Raw genomic sequence first — 21,252 nt, 5'->3', positions numbered from 1 at the left:
GCCCCTCAGCAGTGTACTTCAGTCAATTGCCTGTTCTGTTCCACAGTCTGGTGAATCCTCTCACCACCACCATTCCAAGTTCTTACATGCATAAATAAATAAATCTTAAAAAAAAAAAAAAAAGGCATGCAGATGAGGGCCTCCCAGGTGGCACAGCGGTTAAAGTCTCATCACTATCAACCTATTGCCAGCCACTGTGGCCTGAGTTTAATCCCCACCAAGGGAGTTATGGCACCTGGCGCAGCAGACCTCTCCTGTTTCTCCAGCTGCACCCCTCAGCAGTGTATTTCAGTCAATCTGCCTGTTCTGTTCCCCACTCTGTCTCTGGTGGATCCTCTCACCCCCCACACCTCTGGCCTGTACCTCGGTTTTTGTATAAATAAACAAATCTTAAAATATATATATATATAAAGAAAAATGATGTAGAATATAAATAAATACCATTTTTTTAATGATAAAAGTGATTACAATGTTCTAAGGTCACTGTACTTTTCAGAAGAATGTTAGAGATATTATTTAGTTTTGGCCGTGAGTTAAAATGTAGGACTATCACTAAAGAGACAGAAACAGCGTATTACTTCCAAAAAGATAAGTGGAGCTAATGATCAAAAAGAATGATGAAAAAGAAAAGCTGCCACAAGTCAGAAAATTAAATGGTAGAAGTCATTCGAAAAAGATTAGTAAGCATTAATCTTAGTAAGCACTAATCTTAGTAAGTGGACTTAAGCTAATTAAACAGATTGGATTTCTAAAATTCTAGATGCATGTACTGCTTGCAAGTGCCTTCTAAAAAGTACACTGAAAAACAATCCAGAAAACTAAACACAGCTAAAGGACGTAGCCAAATTCATAGCAGATAAAATACACACCTCTTCTAAAGCATACATGGTATACTTAAGAAAATACTGTTTTAAAAAATCATATTGGCTACAAGGGTGAGGGAGTCAAAGGAATATTAGTTCCCGCCGACAAAAAATCGAAGTGGGAACATCCGCTCTAATATGCAAATAGCGGCCTCCGAGAGAAAGAAACTACAACTCCCATCCGACAACGCGAGCTGATGTAGGCGGGCACTCGCTGCGCGAGGGTGGTTCTAGCCAATAACGACTGTCGTTACAGCGAACAGTTGGCCCTGTTTGTAAAAGGCCGCGGCAGGCGAAGAGAGAGGAGGTGAGGGCGGTCATCAGCTTGGGGCCCGGGGACCGCGGGGCCTCGGGGGGCTGGGGCGCGGGGCAGGTAAGGGGGCCTTGTTGACAGAAGTCGGGGGCGGCGGTAGGACAGGGGTTAGAATGGGAATTCCAGTGGAGAGCGTGTCCAAGGAGCTGGGTGCCAACTCGATGATGCTTCTGTTTGGGCCTACTTCGGCCGGAAGTGAGCATCCGCGCGGGGAGGATGCTGGGAAGCAGGTCTAAGGGTGTTAGCGCGGAGGTGGGCCGGGTCCCGGAAGCCGCTGGGGAGGTCCGCGCTTACCAGCCGGATGCTCGGAGTCGGAGACACGCGTATCTGCGAGACCCTTTCGGCGGTTTCCCTGTATTCCGAGGCAGGTCTAATGGAAGTGCCCTGGATCAGGATTACGGTGTCCTGGCTTCCAGGCCTGCCCTTTTTCTCTCACTTGTTTTTTGACAAGGAATCCGATTCCGAATTCACGTTAGATCTCTGGTGGCTGTGAGACGTTTATCCAGTCACTACTCTTTCTTAGCCAGTTTCTGTATCGCTTATATAGGTAAACTAGTACCTACTTCATAGGACCACGGTGAGCAATACAGAAGTAAATGCATGGCAATGGATTAACTGAATGTACTTTGTAAACGTTAGCAATTTTACGTTTATTTATGGTAATTATCATTCTCTTCATTTATTGTGTTTCCTGAGCATTAAACAGCACCCACCACCATACCTTATCGCTTGTAGTCAAATAGTATCTGAATGAAAACCCACCCCTTCCGAGAGTTTATGGTTTAATCTTGCAGCACCAGTGCCTCAACATTCTTGTTGAGAAGTCTGTTTGGTGAACTTGCCAAGAAGGGGAATCCTATTTATAGGCAGGATTCAAATACAGATTCTTTGCAAGTTGTATTACTTGTATGTGCTTTCAGTATAGAATCTGTAGTAATACTAATACGTTTAAAATTAAAATAGTACAAAACAGTGAAATGTAAGTCCCCATCTCACTCTCTATTTCCAAGTGCCAAGTCGCTTCACTTCTGAAGTTGTCTTTTTTCTTTTTTAAACAGAGTATTATGCTTGAAGTACTAGACCCTTTTTCATTCCACAGTGTATCTTGATACATGCTCCTTATAAATATATGAAAATCTGAGATCTTTTTGGTATTTTTTTAAGACTTTAGTAACATATTGTATGGTTACACCATAGTTTATTTAGTCAACTCAGACTATTTCTGTTCTTGTCCAGTTATGTAAAACCAGTGTTAAGTATCTCCTCATATTTTGTATACATATGAGAATGTAACTCATGAAATCTTCAAGGTGAAATTGCTAAATCAAAGTGTGTATTTTAGTTTTACGATATCTATTCGAAGAGGATATTGCTGTTTCCATTCCCAGTAACAATGTAAGTGCCAATTTTTCTACATGTTCATGAACACAGTGGTAATGTTTATCTTTTTGTCACTTTGCCAAAAGTATTCTTTGTTTTTATCTGACTCTTATTCTGTGAGATGGTACTTCACACGTTTAAAATCTTTATTCTTTTTCATAAGGTATCTTTCCGTGGCCTTTCCCATTTTCCTAGTGAGTTTGTTTCTTTTTCTTACTGATTTGTAAAAACTCATCTTAGAAAATTAACCCATTAGCACTGGTGAATTCACTTCTGAATGCAAGTTACTTCACTTCTGAATTTGTCTCTTTTTTAAGCTAAGAGTATATGCTTGAAATAAACTAGACCTTTTTTCACTCCACAGTGTATCTTGATACATGTTCCTTATCAATATATGAAAATCTGAGATTTCCTTCTATTATTATAGATTACATAAAAATATATAATTTCCTTCTATTTTTAATAACAATTTTATTGAGGTATAATTCATACAACACAAACTACTCTTTTTAAAAGATTTATTTATTTGTGCATACAAGAGCTAGGGTGCAGGCCAGAGGTGAGGGGGTGAGAGGATTCACCATAGACGGAGTGGGGAACAGAACAGGTAGACTGACTGAAATACACTGCTGAGGGGAGCAGCAGGCAAGACAGGAGAGGTCTGCTGCACCATGTGGGTATCTCCCTGGCCAGGGATGGAGCTTGTGCTTGCAGTGGCTTTGGATAGCTTCATAGTGTTGCGTCATAAGCCCTTGCGCAACCAGAGAGGCCCACAAACTACTCTTTTATTTTTTTTTTTTAAAGACTTTTTTTTAATAGAGGCATGTTTTTATTTATTTATTTGTTTGTTTGTTTTGTTTATACATGCACTGGGTACAGTCAGAAGCGCGGGAGGGTGAGAGAATTCACCAGAGCCAGAGCAGGGAGCAGAGCAGGCAGAAGGACCCAAGTACACTGCTGAGGGGAGCAGCGGGCGGCAGGAGAGGTCTGCGCGCCATGTGGGACCCTCCTCTGGTGGCCTGGGAGCAGCCGGGGATTGAACCGGCGCCACAGAGGCCGCGGGCAGCTTCGCACCCAGCGCTCTACCGCTGCGCCACCTGGGAGGCCCCAAACTACTCTTTTAAATAAAGTGTTATAATTAAGAAATTTTACTCCATTCAGTTTTGTAACTTGTCATCACATACTCCCATAAAAAAATCCTCAACTCATTAGCAGGAACCCTTAAGGTCCCCTTTTTCCCCTAGCCTCTGATAATCCCTAACTACTTTCTGTCTCTGCGCATTTGTCTATTTTGAATATTTCATTTAAGTGGAATCATACAATGTGTGACTTTTGTGTCTTAGCATACTATTTCAAGTTCATTCACTCACATTGTAACATGTATCAGAACTTCACTCCCATTAGGACCAAATAACATTCCATTGTACCCATACACCACATTTTGTTTATCAATTCATTAATGGATAGATGTTTTGGTTGAATCTATTCCCTGGCTATTATGAATAATACAACTGTGAACATTTGTGTACAAATTATTGTGCATTTTCAATTCTCTTGGAGCATATATTCTCTGAGGAGTCATATGGTGACTCTCTTTAACAATTTGAGGAACTGTCAATATTCCAAAATATTTGCATTATTTTGCAATACCATCAACAATGTATAGGGTTGAATTTTCGGTGGTATCCTTTATTTTTTATTTTTTCTTTCTCGGTGGTATCCTTTAAAGCACATACATTTTTAATTTCATGAAATCAAACTTACCTATTTTTTTGCCACTTTGGAAAACACTTAAAAAGTTAAACATAAATTTACCACACAATCCAGCAATTCGACTTCTAGGTATCTGCCCAAGAGAAATGAAGACATGTCTACACAGAGAGTTGCATGTTAATGTTAGAGTAGCATATTGTTCTTTTTATACTGACAAGAACTGGGGTGCAGGCCAGAGGTGTGGGGAGTCGGGGTTGAGGGAAGGATTCACTAGACACAGAGCAGAAAGCAGAACAGGCAGATCTACTTAAATACACTGCTGAGGGGAGCAGTGGGGTATACAGGAGAGGTCTGCTGCACCATAAGTAGCTCATTGTTCTTAATAGCCAAAAATTGAAAACAGTCTAGTTAGTCCACTGATGAATGAACAAACAAAATGACATATTCATACAGTGGGATACTCCGCAATATAAAACAATGAAGTACTGATACATACCACAATGTGGTTACATCTTGAAAACATAATATTGAATCTAGTCAAAAAAGGTTACACACACACACACACATGTCCATTAATTTGGGGGGAAGTGGGTGAAAGGGTTTACAGGATCTTTATGATCTTTTAGTACCTTTTCTATAAATGTAAAATTATTTCAAAATTGAAAAGTTGTTTTTAAGAAGAAATAATGCATTTGTAGTTTTGGAAGATACTAACAATCTGCTCTCTATAGTGCATAATCAAAATAGTAAAAGAGAAATTAGAGAAGAGTAAGATTTCCACAAAGATCCTTAAACTGTGGCATCTTAGGGTTTTCCCACAATTGGCTGGCCAATTCCTGCCTTGATAGGTAGATCTTGTTATTTTTTCCTAGTTTAGTGATATGCAAGTTATTATCATCAACATAGATTTGTAACTGATTAATTTTTGCTAAGCTTTTTCGTGTGTTAGTGTGTGTGTTTTTCCATATTTGGCTTAATGAGAATATCTACCAAAGAATTTCATTGACCTGGGAAGGAAATGCTTTTTAAACAGACTAATGTTTTAGTAGTTTTTAACTGGGGTGATTTTGCTTCCCAAAGGACATTTAGCAATATCTAAATACATTTTCATTTTTTTAATAACTTGGGGAGTCAGGGTAGACTACTGCTGGCATATAGTGGGTAGAGAACAGTAGTACTATTAACTAAACAGTCTACAATGCATAGACAATTGACAACAACAATGAAATAATTATCTAGCCCTGCATGCCAGTAGTGCCAAGGTGGAAAATCCCTTCCATATATCATATTTCACAAAACTTTAGTTATTCAGCAGGTACTCAACAAATTTATAGTTGGGAGATTATTTCAAAGTACCAGTCATAATGTTAATATTCTTAAGACTGTTTTTATTTGTGTTTGCCTATTTGTTAATCAGTGGACTATAGAAGATGTGCAAGGAAAATATCAAGACCATGCCTTGGGGTCTGGGGGTAGAAATAGTAATAACAGCCTACTTCAAAATTACAAACAGATTACCTTTTTTTTTTTTTAAGAGGCATGTATTTATTTATTTGTTTGTTTGTTTGTTTATACATGCACTGGGTACAATCAGAAGCACAAGAAAAAAAAAAAGGAAGCACAGGAGGGTAAGAGAATTCACCAGAGCCAGAGCGGGGAGCAGGGCAGGCAGAAGGATGGAAGTATACTGCTGAGGGGAGCAGCGGGCGGCAGGAGAGGTCTGCGCGCCATGTGGGACCCTCCTCCGGTGGCCAGGGAGCAGCCAGGGATCGAACAGGCGCCGCAGAGGCTGCGGGCAGCTTCGCAACCCAGCGCTCAACCGCTGCGCCACTGGGGAGGCCCCAGATTACCTTTTTAAAAAAGCATTAAAAATATTGAACTTTAGTTAATATTATGCATGCTGAACTGATCCCTGTAATTTGCTTTGAAATGTATCAAAATAGAAGAGGGATTGCTGGATATAGAGAAATAAATGGATAGATATATAATAAAGCAAATATAATAAAATTGTTAATTGGGCCTCCCTGGTGGCATAAGGGCTTAAGATGCAACCTATGAGCTATCCGCAAACTCTGCAGCATGAGTTTGATCCTCAGCCAGGGAGCAACCCACATGGCACAACAGACCTCTCCTGACTTGCCCGCTGCTCCCCTCAGCAGTGTATTTCAGTCAGTCTGCCTATTCTGTTCCTCACTCTGTCTCTGGTGAATCCTTTCACCCCTCACACCTCTGGTATGTATCCCAGCTCTTGTATGCATAGGTAAATCAATCTTTAAAAAAAAAATTGTTAATTGTAGAATCTAGTGGTGGAAATAAGGAGGTGCACTGTACAATTCTTTTTTTTTTTTTAAGTTTAAAAAATTTCATAATATTGGAAGGTATCAAAAACAGAGATTCACATGCTTTTAGATACTTTGGGTTAGTGGAAACTGCAATTCTGATTTTGCTGGGTGACCTCAGGCAAGTTACTTAATTTTTTATTTTTATCCGAAGAGTAGTTGTTATTTACCTCAAATTGGATACTAATATTGTGAATTTGAAATGAAATACTGAATGTGAAATCATCTTGAAAAGTCTGAAGTGCTCTAATGATGTAATGAATTACTGTTAGGAAGGGTGAGTGTTTGACCAATTCTTTACCATGGCTTTAGGTGCTTTTGACAGCACCCTGTGTTATTACCACTATTTAACCTTCTTGCAATTGAAAGTACAAAACACTTAACCATTTCCATAACAATTTGTTAAATATTTCTCAATGTTTGTAAAAGACTTAGATTCCTATTCTGATTTCTAGGAGAAAGAAATCGTGTAACTCTGTAACTGTACTGTCTTTTCTTGTTTTACTTTTAGACTGCCAAGATCTCCACTTAAGGCAGCAGAAATTTTTGACTGTGGAACATTGGACAAGAGCATTGCCATTGGCTGGACAACATGGAGAAGCAGAATGTTTGTATTGTTACACCTTAGAATTCAAACTTCAGAAGACATTGGGTTAAGCAGTAGCATTTACGCTGCTCATGATTATGTCTTCGCCTGTCCTCTGTGATCATCACAAAGTAATGAGATACCTTTTAGGTCTTATATATTGAGGTTGCACTGTTATCCAGATGCTGTGGCAGCTGATACAGGTAGGATTAGATTGAGATTTGTGGGAAATGGTAGAATGGAAAGAACTCATCTTTCTCATGCTCTAGTCCTTGCTCAAGTTAAATATGTCTGTGCATGTAAAGATTAGATTAACTTATTTAGGTTGTCGAAGAGAAATTCTTTGGTAGGACTTTTAAAAATACAGAGAGATACAAAAGGCAAAGTTTCTTCCACTTCCATTTTGTTCGAGCATTTAAATCGATGTTCTATTTGGAGATGACTTGAAATTGCTGACTAGCTTCTTTACATTCCGCTTACTATACTAAATATAAATGATTTAACTGTGTGTGTGTGTGTGTGTGTGTGTGTGTGTGTGTGTGTGTGTGTGTGTGAATGTAACTGTATATTCAAGCTTACTTAAAGATTGACTTCCTGCTTTTTTCTAGGGCCTGTGAAAAATGGAACCAAACTCTCTGAGGACTAAAGTTCCAGCTTTCTTGTCTGATCTGGGGAAGGCCACATTGAGGGGGATCAGAAAGTGTCCCAGATGTGGCACATACAATGGAACCCGGGGACTGAGCTGTAAGAACAAGACATGTGGAACCATATTCCGCTATGGTGCACGGAAGCAGCCTAGTGTTGAAGCTGTCAAAATCATCACAGGCTCTGAACTGCAGGTCTACTCAGTGAGGCAGAGAGACCGGGGCCCCGATTACCGATGCTTTGTGGAGCTAGGTGTTTCAGAGACAACAATCCAGACGGTGGATGGGACAATCATTACTCAGCTGAGCTCCGGACGGTGTTATGTGCCCTCATGCCTGAAAGCAGCAACCCAGGGCGTTGTGGAAAACCAGTGCCAGCACATCAAGCTGGCTGTGAACTGCCAGGCAGAGGCTACCCCTCTCACCTTAAAGAGCTCAGTCCTGAATGCAATGCAGGCCTCCCCTGAGACTAAACAAACCATCTGGCAATTGGCCACAGAACCCACAGGTCCCCTGGTACAGAGGATCACTAAAAACATTTTGGTGGTGAAATGCAAGGCAAGCCAGAAGCATAGTTTGGGATATTTGCATACATCATTTGTGCAGAAAATCAGTGCCAAAAGTTTGCCTGAGCGCCGTTTCTTCTGCTCCTGTCAGACTCTGAAATCGCACAAGTCGAACGCCTCCAATGATGAGGCTGTCCAGAGATGCATTCATTTCTTTGCCTGTATCTGTGCCTTTGCCAGTGACGAGACATTGGCTCAGGAATTCTCAGACTTCCTAAATTTTGATTCCAGCGGTAGGTAGTATGGTTGACACAGTTACTCTGTTTTTCTAAAATGGCAATGAGAGTTCTACTGATGGCATTTGGAGATTGTCCTAGCAACCTTCAGAAGCAGTTGCTAGATAATTCAAATGAAAAGCATTCCTTCTTTTAATCCCAGTCAGCACACTTGCATAAAGGTTGGTTGGTTAGTTGGTTGGTTGATTGGTTGGTTGGTTGGTTCAAATTGATCAAGAGACTTAGTCATTTTCATTGAGACAATGGATATAGCAAAGTTAGCTTCAGTTCAGTTTTTCCTCTATTCAAAAGATGCCCTATATTTAGAAAAACAACAGCAACAAACAAATCAGTTTTGTTTTGCTTGCTTTTTTCTTCTCTTCAAATTAGCCCCTTGCCAAAAAGACAACCTTTTAAAGTTTCTGCATCAAGTATTTTATTGTTGTCATAAATGTGCTTTTTTCTTGTAGATGCTTTTTGTTTTCATAGTGATCTTTAATTGGCAGCAGCTTTGAAAGTTTTAGTTTTACATTTTTCTTTCTTCCTTCATTAATAGTCTATGAACCAGTGCATGTTTTGGGGAAACATTTCTTTTTGAAGATTTATTTATGTATGCATACAAGAACTGGGGTGTAATCCAGAGGTGTGGCAGGGTGAGAGGATTCACCAGAGAGAGGAAGGAGCAGAACAGGCAGATCTACTGAAATACACTGCTGAGGGGAGCAGCGAGCTAGGCAGGAGAGATCTGCTGCGCCATATGGATTGCTCTCTGGCTGGCCAGGGATTGAACTATGCTGCAGTGGCTGGCAATAGCTTGATAATGCTGTCTTTAACCCCTGTGCCATCAGGGAGGCCCGGGAAACTTATTTCAAAGCAGACACTCACTCCCTAATTTGTTCTAGGGATTTTGATGTCTACAAATAAATTTTCTCATGTAGGGGCCCATACTTACTCTTTTATAGTATTAGTAATTGAGACCTCTGTTATATTTTAGGTCTTAAAGAGATTATTGTGCCCCAGTTAGGCTGTCATTCAGAATCAACAGTATCAGCTTGTGAATCTACTGCCTCTAAGCCAAAGAAGAGGAAAAAGGATGAAGTATCTGGTAAGAAGCTGTTTGGTTTGTTGTTTGATTGGGTTATCTTTAGAAATTGTTTGTGGTTTGGTGTTTCACTGAATCTGAGCAGTTACAAAAAATAGATTTTGTTGTTATGTTATTTTTTTCCCAAAAAAATGTTTTACTTTCAGCTGATGATGTTTGTCAAGTCAAGCTAAGAATTGGTTCTGTGGGGCAAGTAGAAAGTCCAATCAAATTCAACTTTTATTTTTATATGTTATTTGTTCATCCCTTAAACATTCAGACTACTCTTTTACCTTAATCTGCTATAGTACAGTGATAATGAAGATTTCATACACAGGGTGCCTAAAAAGACCATGTGCAATGTTTAATTATCTTGTCCACACTAATTTAGGAATATAATTTGTTACTTCATTGTCAGCATGTGGCATCATCACACACGTATACTATATATATACACACATATATGCATATATACAGTTCAACACAGTGTCAGTTAAGGACTCATAAATCAATATTAAAATACTGAAGGGGCCTCCCTGGTGGCACAAGGAGTTGTGAGCACCACAATGTGAGGCAGTCCGCAGCCTCTGTAGCGCAAGTTCGATCCCTAGCCGGCCAGGGAGCAACCCTGTCTTGCTCGCTGCTCCTTCGGCAGTGTATTTTGGTCATCTCTGGCCTATACTCCAGCTCTTGTATGCATAAATAAATAAATTTAAATAAAAAATAAAATACTGAAGTAAGTACCCTAAAATATATTTCAAAAGATGTAGATTCTTTTTAAGATTTATTTATTTATACAAGAACGGGGATACAGGTCAGAGGTGCTGGAGGGTGAGAGAATTCAACAGAGAGAGCGGGGAGCAGAACAGGCAGACTGACCAAAGTACACTGCCGAGGGGAGCAGCAGGCGAGGCAGCAGAGATCTGCCACACCATATGGGTTTCTCCCTGGCCGTCTGTGAACCGAACCCGCGCTACAGAGGCTGTGGGCAGCTTCACAGTGCAGCACTCAACTCCCTGCACCACCAGGAAGGCCCAAAAGATGTAGATTCTAAACAAAATGAAAATATCACCTGGTTCACAAATGTGAACCAAACTCCTAACTGCCTACTATCCAGAGAAATGTGAACATTATGGAGATACAAAACTAAAACAAGTTATCTTTTGTGACCAAATTAGCAAAAACTTTTAAATCATAAGACCACAGGCGAAGGTGAAATCAGCTCTCGGCTTTGACTAGTGCAGTGTAAGTTATTATAACCACTCATAAAAAGTAAAAGTAGTTTGTAGTGTCTGTTAAGAACCTTAAAAGTATTTCTACCCATGGGGTATTGCTGGAGGCAGAGCAGGTGGTAGTACTTAGGAGTTTTGATACTGGGAAGCTGAAGAAAGAGAAACAGAGTGACTTGGTTGTTTCTCTGTTTTGAGAGGAAATTCTGGCAGCAATAAAGAACATAGATTGTTGTTAAATGTTTAATTAATGATCTTTCCCAGGAAAACTTAAAATTAAAAAAAAATTCTTACCCTTTGAGTCAGCAGTCCTACTTGTAAATAACCTCTTTTAAGGAAGTAATACTGGGTATGGAAAAAACATTTTGTTCAGAGATGCTCATTTTATGGTTATTTATAACACAGAAAAATTAGGAACAACTAAAGTCCAACCACTGGGGGTAGACATATGAACCATGGTAAAGCCACTTGATTGGGTATCAGGCAGTCATTAAAAATGACTGTGAAGAATTTGGGAATGCTTGGATTATTCAGGTAGCCAGATAGAGTACTGAATGCTCAGTTCAACTTGAATTTCAGATAAAGAATTAACAGTTTCTAGTTTAAGTGTGCGTTATTTGGAATGTAGTTCCTGTGCATTATTTGGAATGTAGTCATACTAAAAAATTATTCATTTATTTGAAATTCAATAAATTTTTTTTTGCTAGGTCTGGCAATCCTGGTATAATCATAGCTACTCAAAATTGTAAAAATAGCAAAATTATATACAGAAAAAAAGAAGATAGTTTATCAGAAAATTAATAATGGCTGCCTGAGAGAGGAACACAGTGTTACTGTTTATGCTTTCTTCCTTTCACATCTAGTCCTTCCCACCCCCAACTTCTGTAAAGAATGTAGAAACATAAAATGTTATGGACTTATAACATTAGACTTAATATATCACAGTAGCCTTTCTTCTAGACACTAAAGCTAACTTAGAATTTAGCAAAGATTTTTTATGTTTTAGACACCTCAGAAATTAATATCAAATCAATTTATATCTGTAGACATGTATTAAACACAGTACTGATTTGTGCTCTAGGTGCACAGATGAACAGTTCACTATTGCCTCAAGATGCAGTGAGCAGTAATCTAAGGAAAAGTGGCCTAAAAAAGCCAGTGGTTGCTTCTTCACTAAAAAGGCAGGGTAAGTCTCCCTTTCCTCAGGATAGGCTAAAAAGATGACAAATCATCCTAAAGAAGCCAAAAGTGATATGATCAAATGTTGCCTGTTGACAAACACTAGTTGCCTGTTGACAAACACTAGTACTCACTGAAGCTGAGTTATGTCCTGCCCCACTGCTCTCAAATTATATTCAGAACTAAATTATAGCTCTTAAATAACAAATGCAACAGAAAATGACATGTAGTACAACAGTTATTTTATAGGATATTTCTACTCATTGCTTATCACCCACATAACATTAGTATAAAGAATCAGACTTGAAAAATGGTTTTTGAAATTATGCAGTGATAAATATTTGTTAAGAAGACAAATCTAGTCTGTTCTCCAAAGTTAATGATGTTTGAAAACATATCTAAAAGCAATAGCATCTATAGTTCTGAATTTATAGGAAGGACAACAGAATAGCTTAAGCTATTCTGTATAGTTAAGCTATTCTGTATAGAAAGACGTGTATCTCTGCACAGAACAATTAAACTTGTGTATTTGGGGATCACTATTTTCTTAATTTTCGTATAAATATGGCTGGATGATTAAAAACTAGACATCAAATCCCTGCCCTCATACTCTGGTTTTGAAGATAAGACCAGTACGTATATAGTAAATAATACAAGATCATATATTAATTAATTCAGAACTTACACGTTTTAGTAATAAATGTTTTGGGGATTCAGGAAGCAAGCAGGTCAACAGTATCAGATTTTTTTTTTAAAGATTTATTTTTATTTATTTATTTATACAAGCATTGGGTACAGTCAGAAGCGTGAGAGGGTGAGAGAATTCACCAGAGTCAGAGCAGAAAGCAGAGCAGGCAGAATGACGAAGCATACTGCTGAGGGGAGCGGGCGGCAGGAGAGGTCTGCGCGCCATGTGGGACCCTCACCCGGCGGCCAGGGATTAAACTGGTGCTGCAGAGGCTGCGGGCAGCTTCGCAACAACCGCTGCGCCACCGGGGAGGCCCAACAGTATCAGATTTTTAACAAATTTTCATCATTTCCTTTGTCACAGTTAAAAAATAACTTAGTTCAAATTATCAATATATGCATTTACCTATGAGGATTTTAATTTCTAATGAATAGTAGTAATGGCATCATTATCTCCCTATAAAAGAGGCTGTATGCCACATCTGTGAAGACATTTTAGGAGAAGAAAATAGAATAAAATGGTAGGCATTCTTCAGAAATAGCACCGATTTCTAGGTCTCTAAAACAGTCATTATAAACAGTCATTGTAAGACCATTCTTCAATTGGCACTTCAGTGTTGAAGGACTACATACTTTCTGTGCTTAATAATCTTCAACATTTTATCTCTCATAGATTTTCATTTTTTTAATGGATTCTTTTTTAAAAATTCAGAATCTTCCATTTCACTTAATGTGTCTAATTTCTTCAAATTTCAAATTTTTTCTTTTTTTTCTGTATAAATTCTTAGCTTTTTCAAATTTCAGTTACCTATTTATTCATTAAGAAAAGATAATAGTTATGGACAGTTTCTGTTTTTTTTTTTTCCCAGCCTGTGGTCAGCTGTTAGATGAGGCACAAGTGACCTTATCCTTCCAAGACTGGCTGGCCAGTGTCACAGAACGTATACATCAAACTATGCACTATCAGTTTGATGGTAAGTATTGTCACCCAACTGAGCTGTTGCTGGAAGTAGAGGAAATTAAAGTAATTGTATTTTAGTTCTACTGTTTTGATAGAAAAAATAATCAGACTTCAATCCAAAGTGCATTGAACCATAAAAAAGTAAAATTCTAAATGAAAGGGAGGAATAATTAAAATGCAGAACCAGCAAAATGAATTTATGGATGGGGTAGAAAAGCACAGCAAATAATAAATAAAAGTACATAGCTTGATCCTGGTGGGGGGTTGGGGGAAGGGAGGTGTTCCTGTGTCTGCACTCATATCTGTGTTTGTGTGCAAGCATGTATGTTAGGTGACAGACATACTAAAACTTTAGCATATCACTGTAACCCCAAAACTTAAAGAAAGAGGAGGAAATAATTTAGAGAAAAATCTAAACATGTGAGGGGCCTCCCCTGATGGCACAGCGGTTGAGCGCTGGCCTGCGAAGCTGCCCGCAGCCTCTGCAGGTGCCGGTTCGATCCCTGGCCACCAGGCGAGGGTCCCACATGGCGTGAAGATCTCTCCTGCTGCCCGATGCTCCCCTCAGCAGTGTGCTTCGGTCCTTCTGCCTGCTCTGTTCCCTGATCTGGCTCTGGTGAATTCTCTCACCCTCCCGTGCTTCTGACTGTACCCGGTGCTTGTATAAATAAATAAATAAATCTTAAAAAAAAAAAATCTAAACTTGTGAGACTAAGATAATTGCGTAAAATTATGTACATGCTGAGGAAGATTAGAAAACCCAGGATGGATTTGGGTTGATTGTCATACCTTCATGGTATTTCAGCAGTTTCAGAGGTAGACCAGCCAGTTCATGTCCATCCCTGATGGATGGCTTCCTAGGATTTTTACAAAATGCAATACTCATGGATTTTTTTTTTATAATTTTATTTTTATATTCCCCATACAATTGCAACCCCCTTATTTTGACCCCAATCCCTCCCCTCCCCGCCACCCCACCCCCCATAGAGTATCTCTGGTTCATAGTTTTTTGTTGATTTTGATTTTCACTTTCTTATAGTTATTCATTTTCCTGGTCCCTTATTTAAGTTTTCTAGATTCCTGCTATGAGTGAGACCATCCGGTATTTTTCTTTTTCTTTCTGGCTTATTTTGCTGAGCATGATCCCTCCCAGTGCCATCCATGTTGCTGCAAATTGCATGTGTTTATCTTTTTTGAATGCTGAGTAATATTCCATACTCATCGATTTTTGAGGCAACTCATAGCATTGTTGGATAATGATAGCTGTGAGGAAGGTCTTCCTTATGCTAAGTGGAAACGTTAACTTATACTTCTGTGGATATAAGTTCTGCACTCTAGCTGCATGGAACAGTTCTGCTCCTATTTCCAAATAACAAAACCTGCCACTACACACATATACCCATTATCCTGCCTGATAATTTTCTCTTTTAATATATCTTTTGCTAGCTAATGCATTACAGATCTGCAAATACTCATCATGGCATATTTACATACCTTATATAATTTCGATATTCTTTGCTGAATATGTTGCAATTTGTGACCATCATTTTTTTTTTTTAAGATTTATTTATTTATTTATACAAGCACTGGGGGACAGTCAGAAGCACAGGAGGGAGAGAGAATTCACCAAAGCCAGAGCGGGGAACAGAACAGGCAGAGTGACGAAATACACTGCTGAGGGGAGCAGCGGGCAGCAGGAGAGGTCTGCGCGCCATGTGGAACCCTCGCCTGGTGGCCAGGGATCGAACTGGCGCTGTAGAGGCTGCAGGCAGCTTCGCAGGCCAGCGCTCAACCGCTGCGCCACCAGGGAGGCCCTGAACATCATTTTTTTTTTTAAGATTTATTTATGCATACAAGAACTGGGGTACAGCCAAAGGTACAGGGGGTGACAGGATTCACCAGAGAAAGAGTGGGGAACAGAACATGTAGATTGACTGAACTACACTACTGAGGGGAGCAGCAGGTGAGACAGGAAAGGTCTGCTGTGCCATATGGGTCAGCTACCTGGCAAGGGGTCAAACTCATGCTGCAGTGGCTGCGGATAGCTTCATAGTGCTGTGACTTAATCCCTTGTGCCACCAGGGAGCCCCCAGTTTATGAACAACATTTTGAAATTAAAGCACCAAAACTGAATAATAACCTGAGTATAGATACTCAATGGAAAGTGATAAGCTTTGAAGAATTCAAAGTAATTATGACTTACTGTGAAGGAAAGGGGCAAGGACACGATCTTGACACATATGCTTAATTTTACTTATTTTTAAAATTTAAAATAAATAGGGCCTCCCCGGTGGCGCAGCGGTTGAGCGCTGGGTTGCCAAGCTGCCCGCAGCCTCTGCCGCGCCAGTTCGATCCCCGGCTGCTCCCCGGCCACCGAAGGAGGGTCCCACATGGCGCGCAGACCTCTCCTGCCGCCCGCTGCTCCCCTCAGCAGTGTACTTCGGTCCTTCTGCCTGCTCTGCTCCCCGCTCTGGCTCTGGTGAATTCTCTCACCCTCCCGCGCTTCTGACTGTACCCAATGCTTGTATAAATAATAAATAAATAAATCTTTAAAAAAATTAAAAAAAAAAAAAAAAATTTAAAATAAATAAAACGTCTTCAAAAGTTACTTTTTAGACAAAATAAGCTGGGGGGGGGGCAGTTAAAGGGAGAGTCTTTAAATTTTCCTTTTAGGGCCTACCCCAGTGGTGCAGCGATTGAGTGCTGGGCTGCAAAGCTGCCCGCAGCCTCTGCAGCACCGGTTCGATCCCCGGCCGCCGGCTAGGGTCCCACATGGCACGCAGACTTCTCCTGCCGCGCCTGCTGCTCCCCTCAGCAGTGTGTTTCGTCATTCTGCCTGTTCTGTTCCCTGCTCTGGCTCTGGTGAATTCTCTCACCCTCCCGTGCTTCTGACTGGACCTAATGCTTGTATAAATAAATAAATCTTTAAAAATAAATACAAATTTTTTTCTTTTAAATTTTATATATTTATGTATTATTTGAAATAGTATAGCAAATACCTATTAACTTACCTCCCCAAACGGAATATGGAACATTTACAATAGCCCCTCTTCCATTCCCATAATACCCCCTTCACTAGCTCCATTACTACCACCTTTGTCAAAAGAAACTGTTTCTTAGAATTTTTCTTAGAATTAGCTCTTCCTTAGAATTTGAGTCTGTCTTTCATGAGGGCTTTTCTAGATTAATCTGTAAGCCTGACCTCTAACATATCAACTGAGTTCTGGTGAGTAAGCACTTGTTTTAGAACTGAAATGAAGAAAAAAGAATCAAATGAATTTAATAGCCCATAATCTAGTTTCAGGATGAAAGAATTTTAAAGTTCTTGGGGTGGTGAAGTCTCTAAACTGCCCAGATATTAATATTTTAATGGCTCAAAAGCAGTGGCAGTTTTGTTATTAATATTCTGAATTAAATAAAGGAGGCTAAATCAGTTAAAGGTATTCTATCTTTCTATGGAATTTTAGAAAACCTTTCATTTAATTTTTCTTGGCCTACTCTTTGTTTCAAAAAAGCATCTAAATTGTCTATAAGAGTCTTCTTTAAGAGACAGTCAAGGTTTTGTCCAGGCCAGTAGAAATTATAGGTTTTATACCTGTGGTTCTGGATGTTGATGTTTTTCCTCTGCCAGGACTAGCCCCATGGGCAGAATTTTGTTTCCCTCCCCGCTTCGGCAGAATTTTTAAGGAAAACTCTGAACTCCTTGACCCCTTTCATGAGCACACTTTCTGTTGAATTTTTGTTTAGTGTCTTGCAAGTTGCTTTAAGAAGTTTGATAAATATTTTCAAGCATTTTGGCTATCTTGAGATTATATTTAGAGAGAAGGATTGATGCTTATTGGATGGTGTCTTAATTTTGTGGTTTCTGGCTTGTAGGTTCCTGACCATGTGAGTCTGCATTTACTTTTCTTAGACATGAATGTAAATAGCAAGTGCTTAGAGATAGCCAGAAGTAAATCAAATTTACCTTCTCAATTCAGATCATTATTCTCATCTCATCTCAGTTCATAAGGAAACGTCTGTGTCAGGGTAATGTTTATAAAATAGGGGATTTAAAAAGTTATCCTTGGTGGATGACAAAGATCTGGTGTATTTTTAAAGTTGCAAGGGATCACATGTAGGGGTGGTGACAGTGCTTGACTCATAAAGGTCCATCAAAGCCTTCTTTTAGCCTCTGTATAAAAAAACTCAGTGGTATTTTTAGTATTTACTGCTCAGTCCCATGTCTTCCACTCCTCCCTACAAACCAGAGAGCACAGAGTTTCTTTAAATGAGTTTTTTCTTATTTCCTGTAGGCAAACCAGAGCCACTGGTGTTCCACATTCCACAGTCCTTTTTTGATGCCCTGCAACAAAGGATATCTATAGGAAGTGCAAAAAAACGGCTCCCCAATTCTACCACAGGTATGGGATTTTTCCTCAGCGATAGCTGTCTTAACTTTAGAGAAATATGTTTGGAAAACTCATCTAGAACTTTCAGGATTAAAACTTCTAGTCATATCTCAGAGCATGAAGCCTCAGCCAATCAGCTCTTGGAAAAATGATCACATTCTTCAAAAACCCCATACTTACTCCATTAAGAGTTTTTGGAAAGATTCAGAAAGCTCAAACATGTTAAAGAGCAGCTGTAAAGTATAGCAGAAATACCCACCAAGAAGTTTGATATTTTCTAGATCTGAAACAATTCCAGTGAAAGTTTTACAGATTCCAGTTGTTGTTTAACTGGCTTCTTAGAAACATATTATAAAAACTAAAACTTTTTCCATAATTCTCAATTTTTGATGAAAGAATGTTTTATTTTTAGAATAATTCTTAGGATTGGAACATTTTAATTACATTTCAATGCTTCTTTTTTTTTTTTTTTAAAGATTTATTTATTTATGTGTATAAGAACTGTGGTGCAGATCAGAGGTGCAGGGGATGACAGGATTCACCAGAGAGAGTGGGGAGCAGAACAGGCAGATCCAGTGAGAAGAGCAGCGGACTAGGCAGGAGAGGTCTGCTGCGCCATGTGGGTTGCTCCCTGGCTGGCTGGGGATTGAACTCGTGCTGCGGTGGCTTGATAGTGCTGTCTTTAACCCCTGAACCACCAGGGTTTCATGTAGTATCTTTCTACTAAAAATCTCAAGATCCCCTTAGGAAGTAATTGGAAATACTGAAGAGAAGAGGGAGAAAGGATTGCTCAGTGGCAAATAGCCCAAGTGTAACTACAGTTAGAAATCAGTGCTGTTTCTTCAGCAAATTGTCATTTGATGATGTAATAGTGACTGTTAATTCTACTTTTGAATAGTGTAAGCTGTTAGCCATTATATTCAGGGCCATAAAAATCTTTGTCTTTATAGCTTACCTTCTGACTTTTGAGGCCGTATTGATTCTTTATTCCATTTTAAATGTTAGACCTAATGCATTCATTTTAAGACTTTTTTTTTTTTTTTTTTTTATAGAGGCATGCTTTATTTATTTGTTTGCTGGTTTGTTTGTTTGTTTTGTTTATACATGCACTGGGTACAGTCAGAAGCGCGGGAGGGCGAGAGAATTCACCAGAGCCAGAGCGGGGAGCAGAGCAGGCAGAAGGACCGAAGCACACTGCTGAGGGGAGCAGCGGGCGGCAGGAGAGGTCTGCGCGCCATGTGGGACCCTCCTCTGGTGGCCGGGGAGCAGCCGGGGATCGAACCGGCGCCGCAGAGGCCGCGCGCAGCTTCGCAACCCAGCGCTCAACCGCTGCGCCACCGGGGAGGCCCCTAATGCATTCATTTTAACCCACCCCTTATCTGCTTTTTTCAGTCCTTTCAATGGAACTCCTTTATAATCCTGCAGTCAGGACAATGGGTTAGCAACCACATTAGCAGGCTTATACTCCATGTAATTATTTTAAGGCATATGATTTAACTTCTTATGTACCTAAAGTTGTAAGAGGTTGTAAGAAACTGTTTTGTAATGGTGTCCTGCTTGTGTGACTTTGGCAAATAAGTTTTTAAGTTAGCAAAAAAAAGTAGCATCTCGAAGCATCTGAGATTTAGCATAATCCATATCATTTGATTTGTCACTTTCTGTGAAACCTTAGTATATTTTTGTATCTGGGATTTCTTTTTAAAAGAGCTGAGATTCTATAAGGATAGACTATCAGTGCTTTGAAATCTTTAGAAACTGGGTAACAAAAAGAATATTGTTTTTGGGTAGTCAAATTTTGTCTCCTTTTTACTTTTCAGCTTTTGTTCGTAAGGATGCCTTGCCCTTGGGAACCTTTTCCAAGTATACCTGGCATATCACTAATATCTTGCAAGTTAAACAAATTTTAGATACTCCAGAGGTAAGAGTTTATCTCTACAATAGTGGGAGGGCTGTGAGGGGAAGAAGGAAACAAGTAGGGAAAGTATGTTTGCACCCATTTCCTGGAGGTTTAGACACTAGAGCGAATGTCTTTTTATTTTAATATTCAGAAGTATTCATAACTTTGTAGTTCTGATTTTAATGGGTAGTTCTGATAACTTGTAAAAATATCTTAAATTAGAATATCCTTTTTCTCTGCTTTTGAGATCAGAAAACAGAGGTGATTTTTCCTATAAATTAAATAATGATCCCCTCCTTGCTGTGGTGAGCCCTAGACTAACTGACAGGCAACTAGAAAATAGAGAAATAATTTGAGATGATTTACTGTTTGTGAAGTCAATGGCCAGCACAGTTAAACCCTCATCCCCAAACCACAATTTAGTTCTCATTAAAGAAATGGCCACTAATTAATGTGTTCTTTTTCCGAGGAAATATTAGATATTTTTTATACTTTTTTTTTTTTAAGCAGATTTTGAAAATTTGAGGATTTTGAAAATTTTCCTTTCCGACAGTAATGGAATGTTGTAGAAAATTTAGAATAATGTGATTTGATATAGTAATCCATTAAGTTTTTTTTTTTTTTTTTTAAAGATTTATTTATACAAGCACAGGGTACAGTCAGAAGCGCAGGAGGGTGAGAGAATTCACCAGAGGCAGAGCAGGGAACAGAACAGGCATACTGATGAAGTACACTGCTGAGGGGAGCAGTGGGCACAGCAGGAGAAGTCTGCACGCCACGTGGGACCCTTGCCAGCCACCAGGGATCTAACCGGTGCTGCAGAGGCTGCGGGCAGTTTCACAGCCCAGTGCTCAACCACTGCACCACAAGGGAGGCCCTCCATTAAGTTTTTTTTAAAGATTTACTTATGCATACAAGAGCTGGGATGTAGGCCAGAGGTGCGGGGGTAGGGGTTGAGAGGATTCACCAGAGATAGAGTGGGGGAAGAACAGGCAGATCTATTCTGAAATACACTGCTGAGGGGAACAGCAGGTGAGACAGGAGAGGTTGGCTGCACCATGTAGGTCACCTCCCTGGTTGGCCAGGGAATCAAACTTTTGCTGCAGTGGCTGGTGATAGCTTGATAGCGCTGTCTTTAACCCCTGGGCCACCAGGGAGGCCCCAATCCATTAAGATTAATTGCAAGGCATTGTTATGTTCAGAAAAAG

At 39.6% G+C, this 21,252-nt stretch overlaps 1 protein-coding gene across 9 annotated transcripts in view; it reads left to right on the top strand.

Annotated features, from left to right (window-relative positions):
* Positions 1-1,114: 1,114 nt before the first annotated feature.
* Positions 1,115-21,252, top strand: part of CUNH2orf42 (chromosome unknown C2orf42 homolog) — a 32,242-nt gene continuing 12,104 nt past the window's right edge. For 3 of the 9 annotated variants that reach the window (XM_037527558.2, XM_037527554.2, XM_037527547.2), the window contains exons 1-8: positions 1,115-1,170; positions 7,120-7,397; positions 7,803-8,637; positions 9,614-9,724; positions 12,011-12,115; positions 13,665-13,769; positions 18,052-18,159; positions 19,965-20,065. In XM_037527558.2, coding sequence (XP_037383455.1) covers positions 7,815-8,637; positions 9,614-9,724; positions 12,011-12,115; positions 13,665-13,769; positions 18,052-18,159; positions 19,965-20,065 — 1,353 coding nt within the window. In that variant the 5' untranslated portion in view covers positions 1,115-1,170; positions 7,120-7,397; positions 7,803-7,814. The other 6 variants (XM_037527548.1, XM_037527549.1, XM_037527555.2 and 3 more) reach the window with 6 other exon arrangements.

The sequence above is a fragment of the Talpa occidentalis genome, unplaced genomic scaffold (genome assembly GCF_014898055.3).
Source record: "Talpa occidentalis isolate TD23 unplaced genomic scaffold, MPIMG_talOcc4v2.1 talOcc4.5, whole genome shotgun sequence".
NCBI classification, from domain to species: Eukaryota; Metazoa; Chordata; class Mammalia; order Eulipotyphla; family Talpidae; genus Talpa; species Talpa occidentalis.
This window is presented reverse-complemented; position numbering and strand designations above follow the sequence as displayed.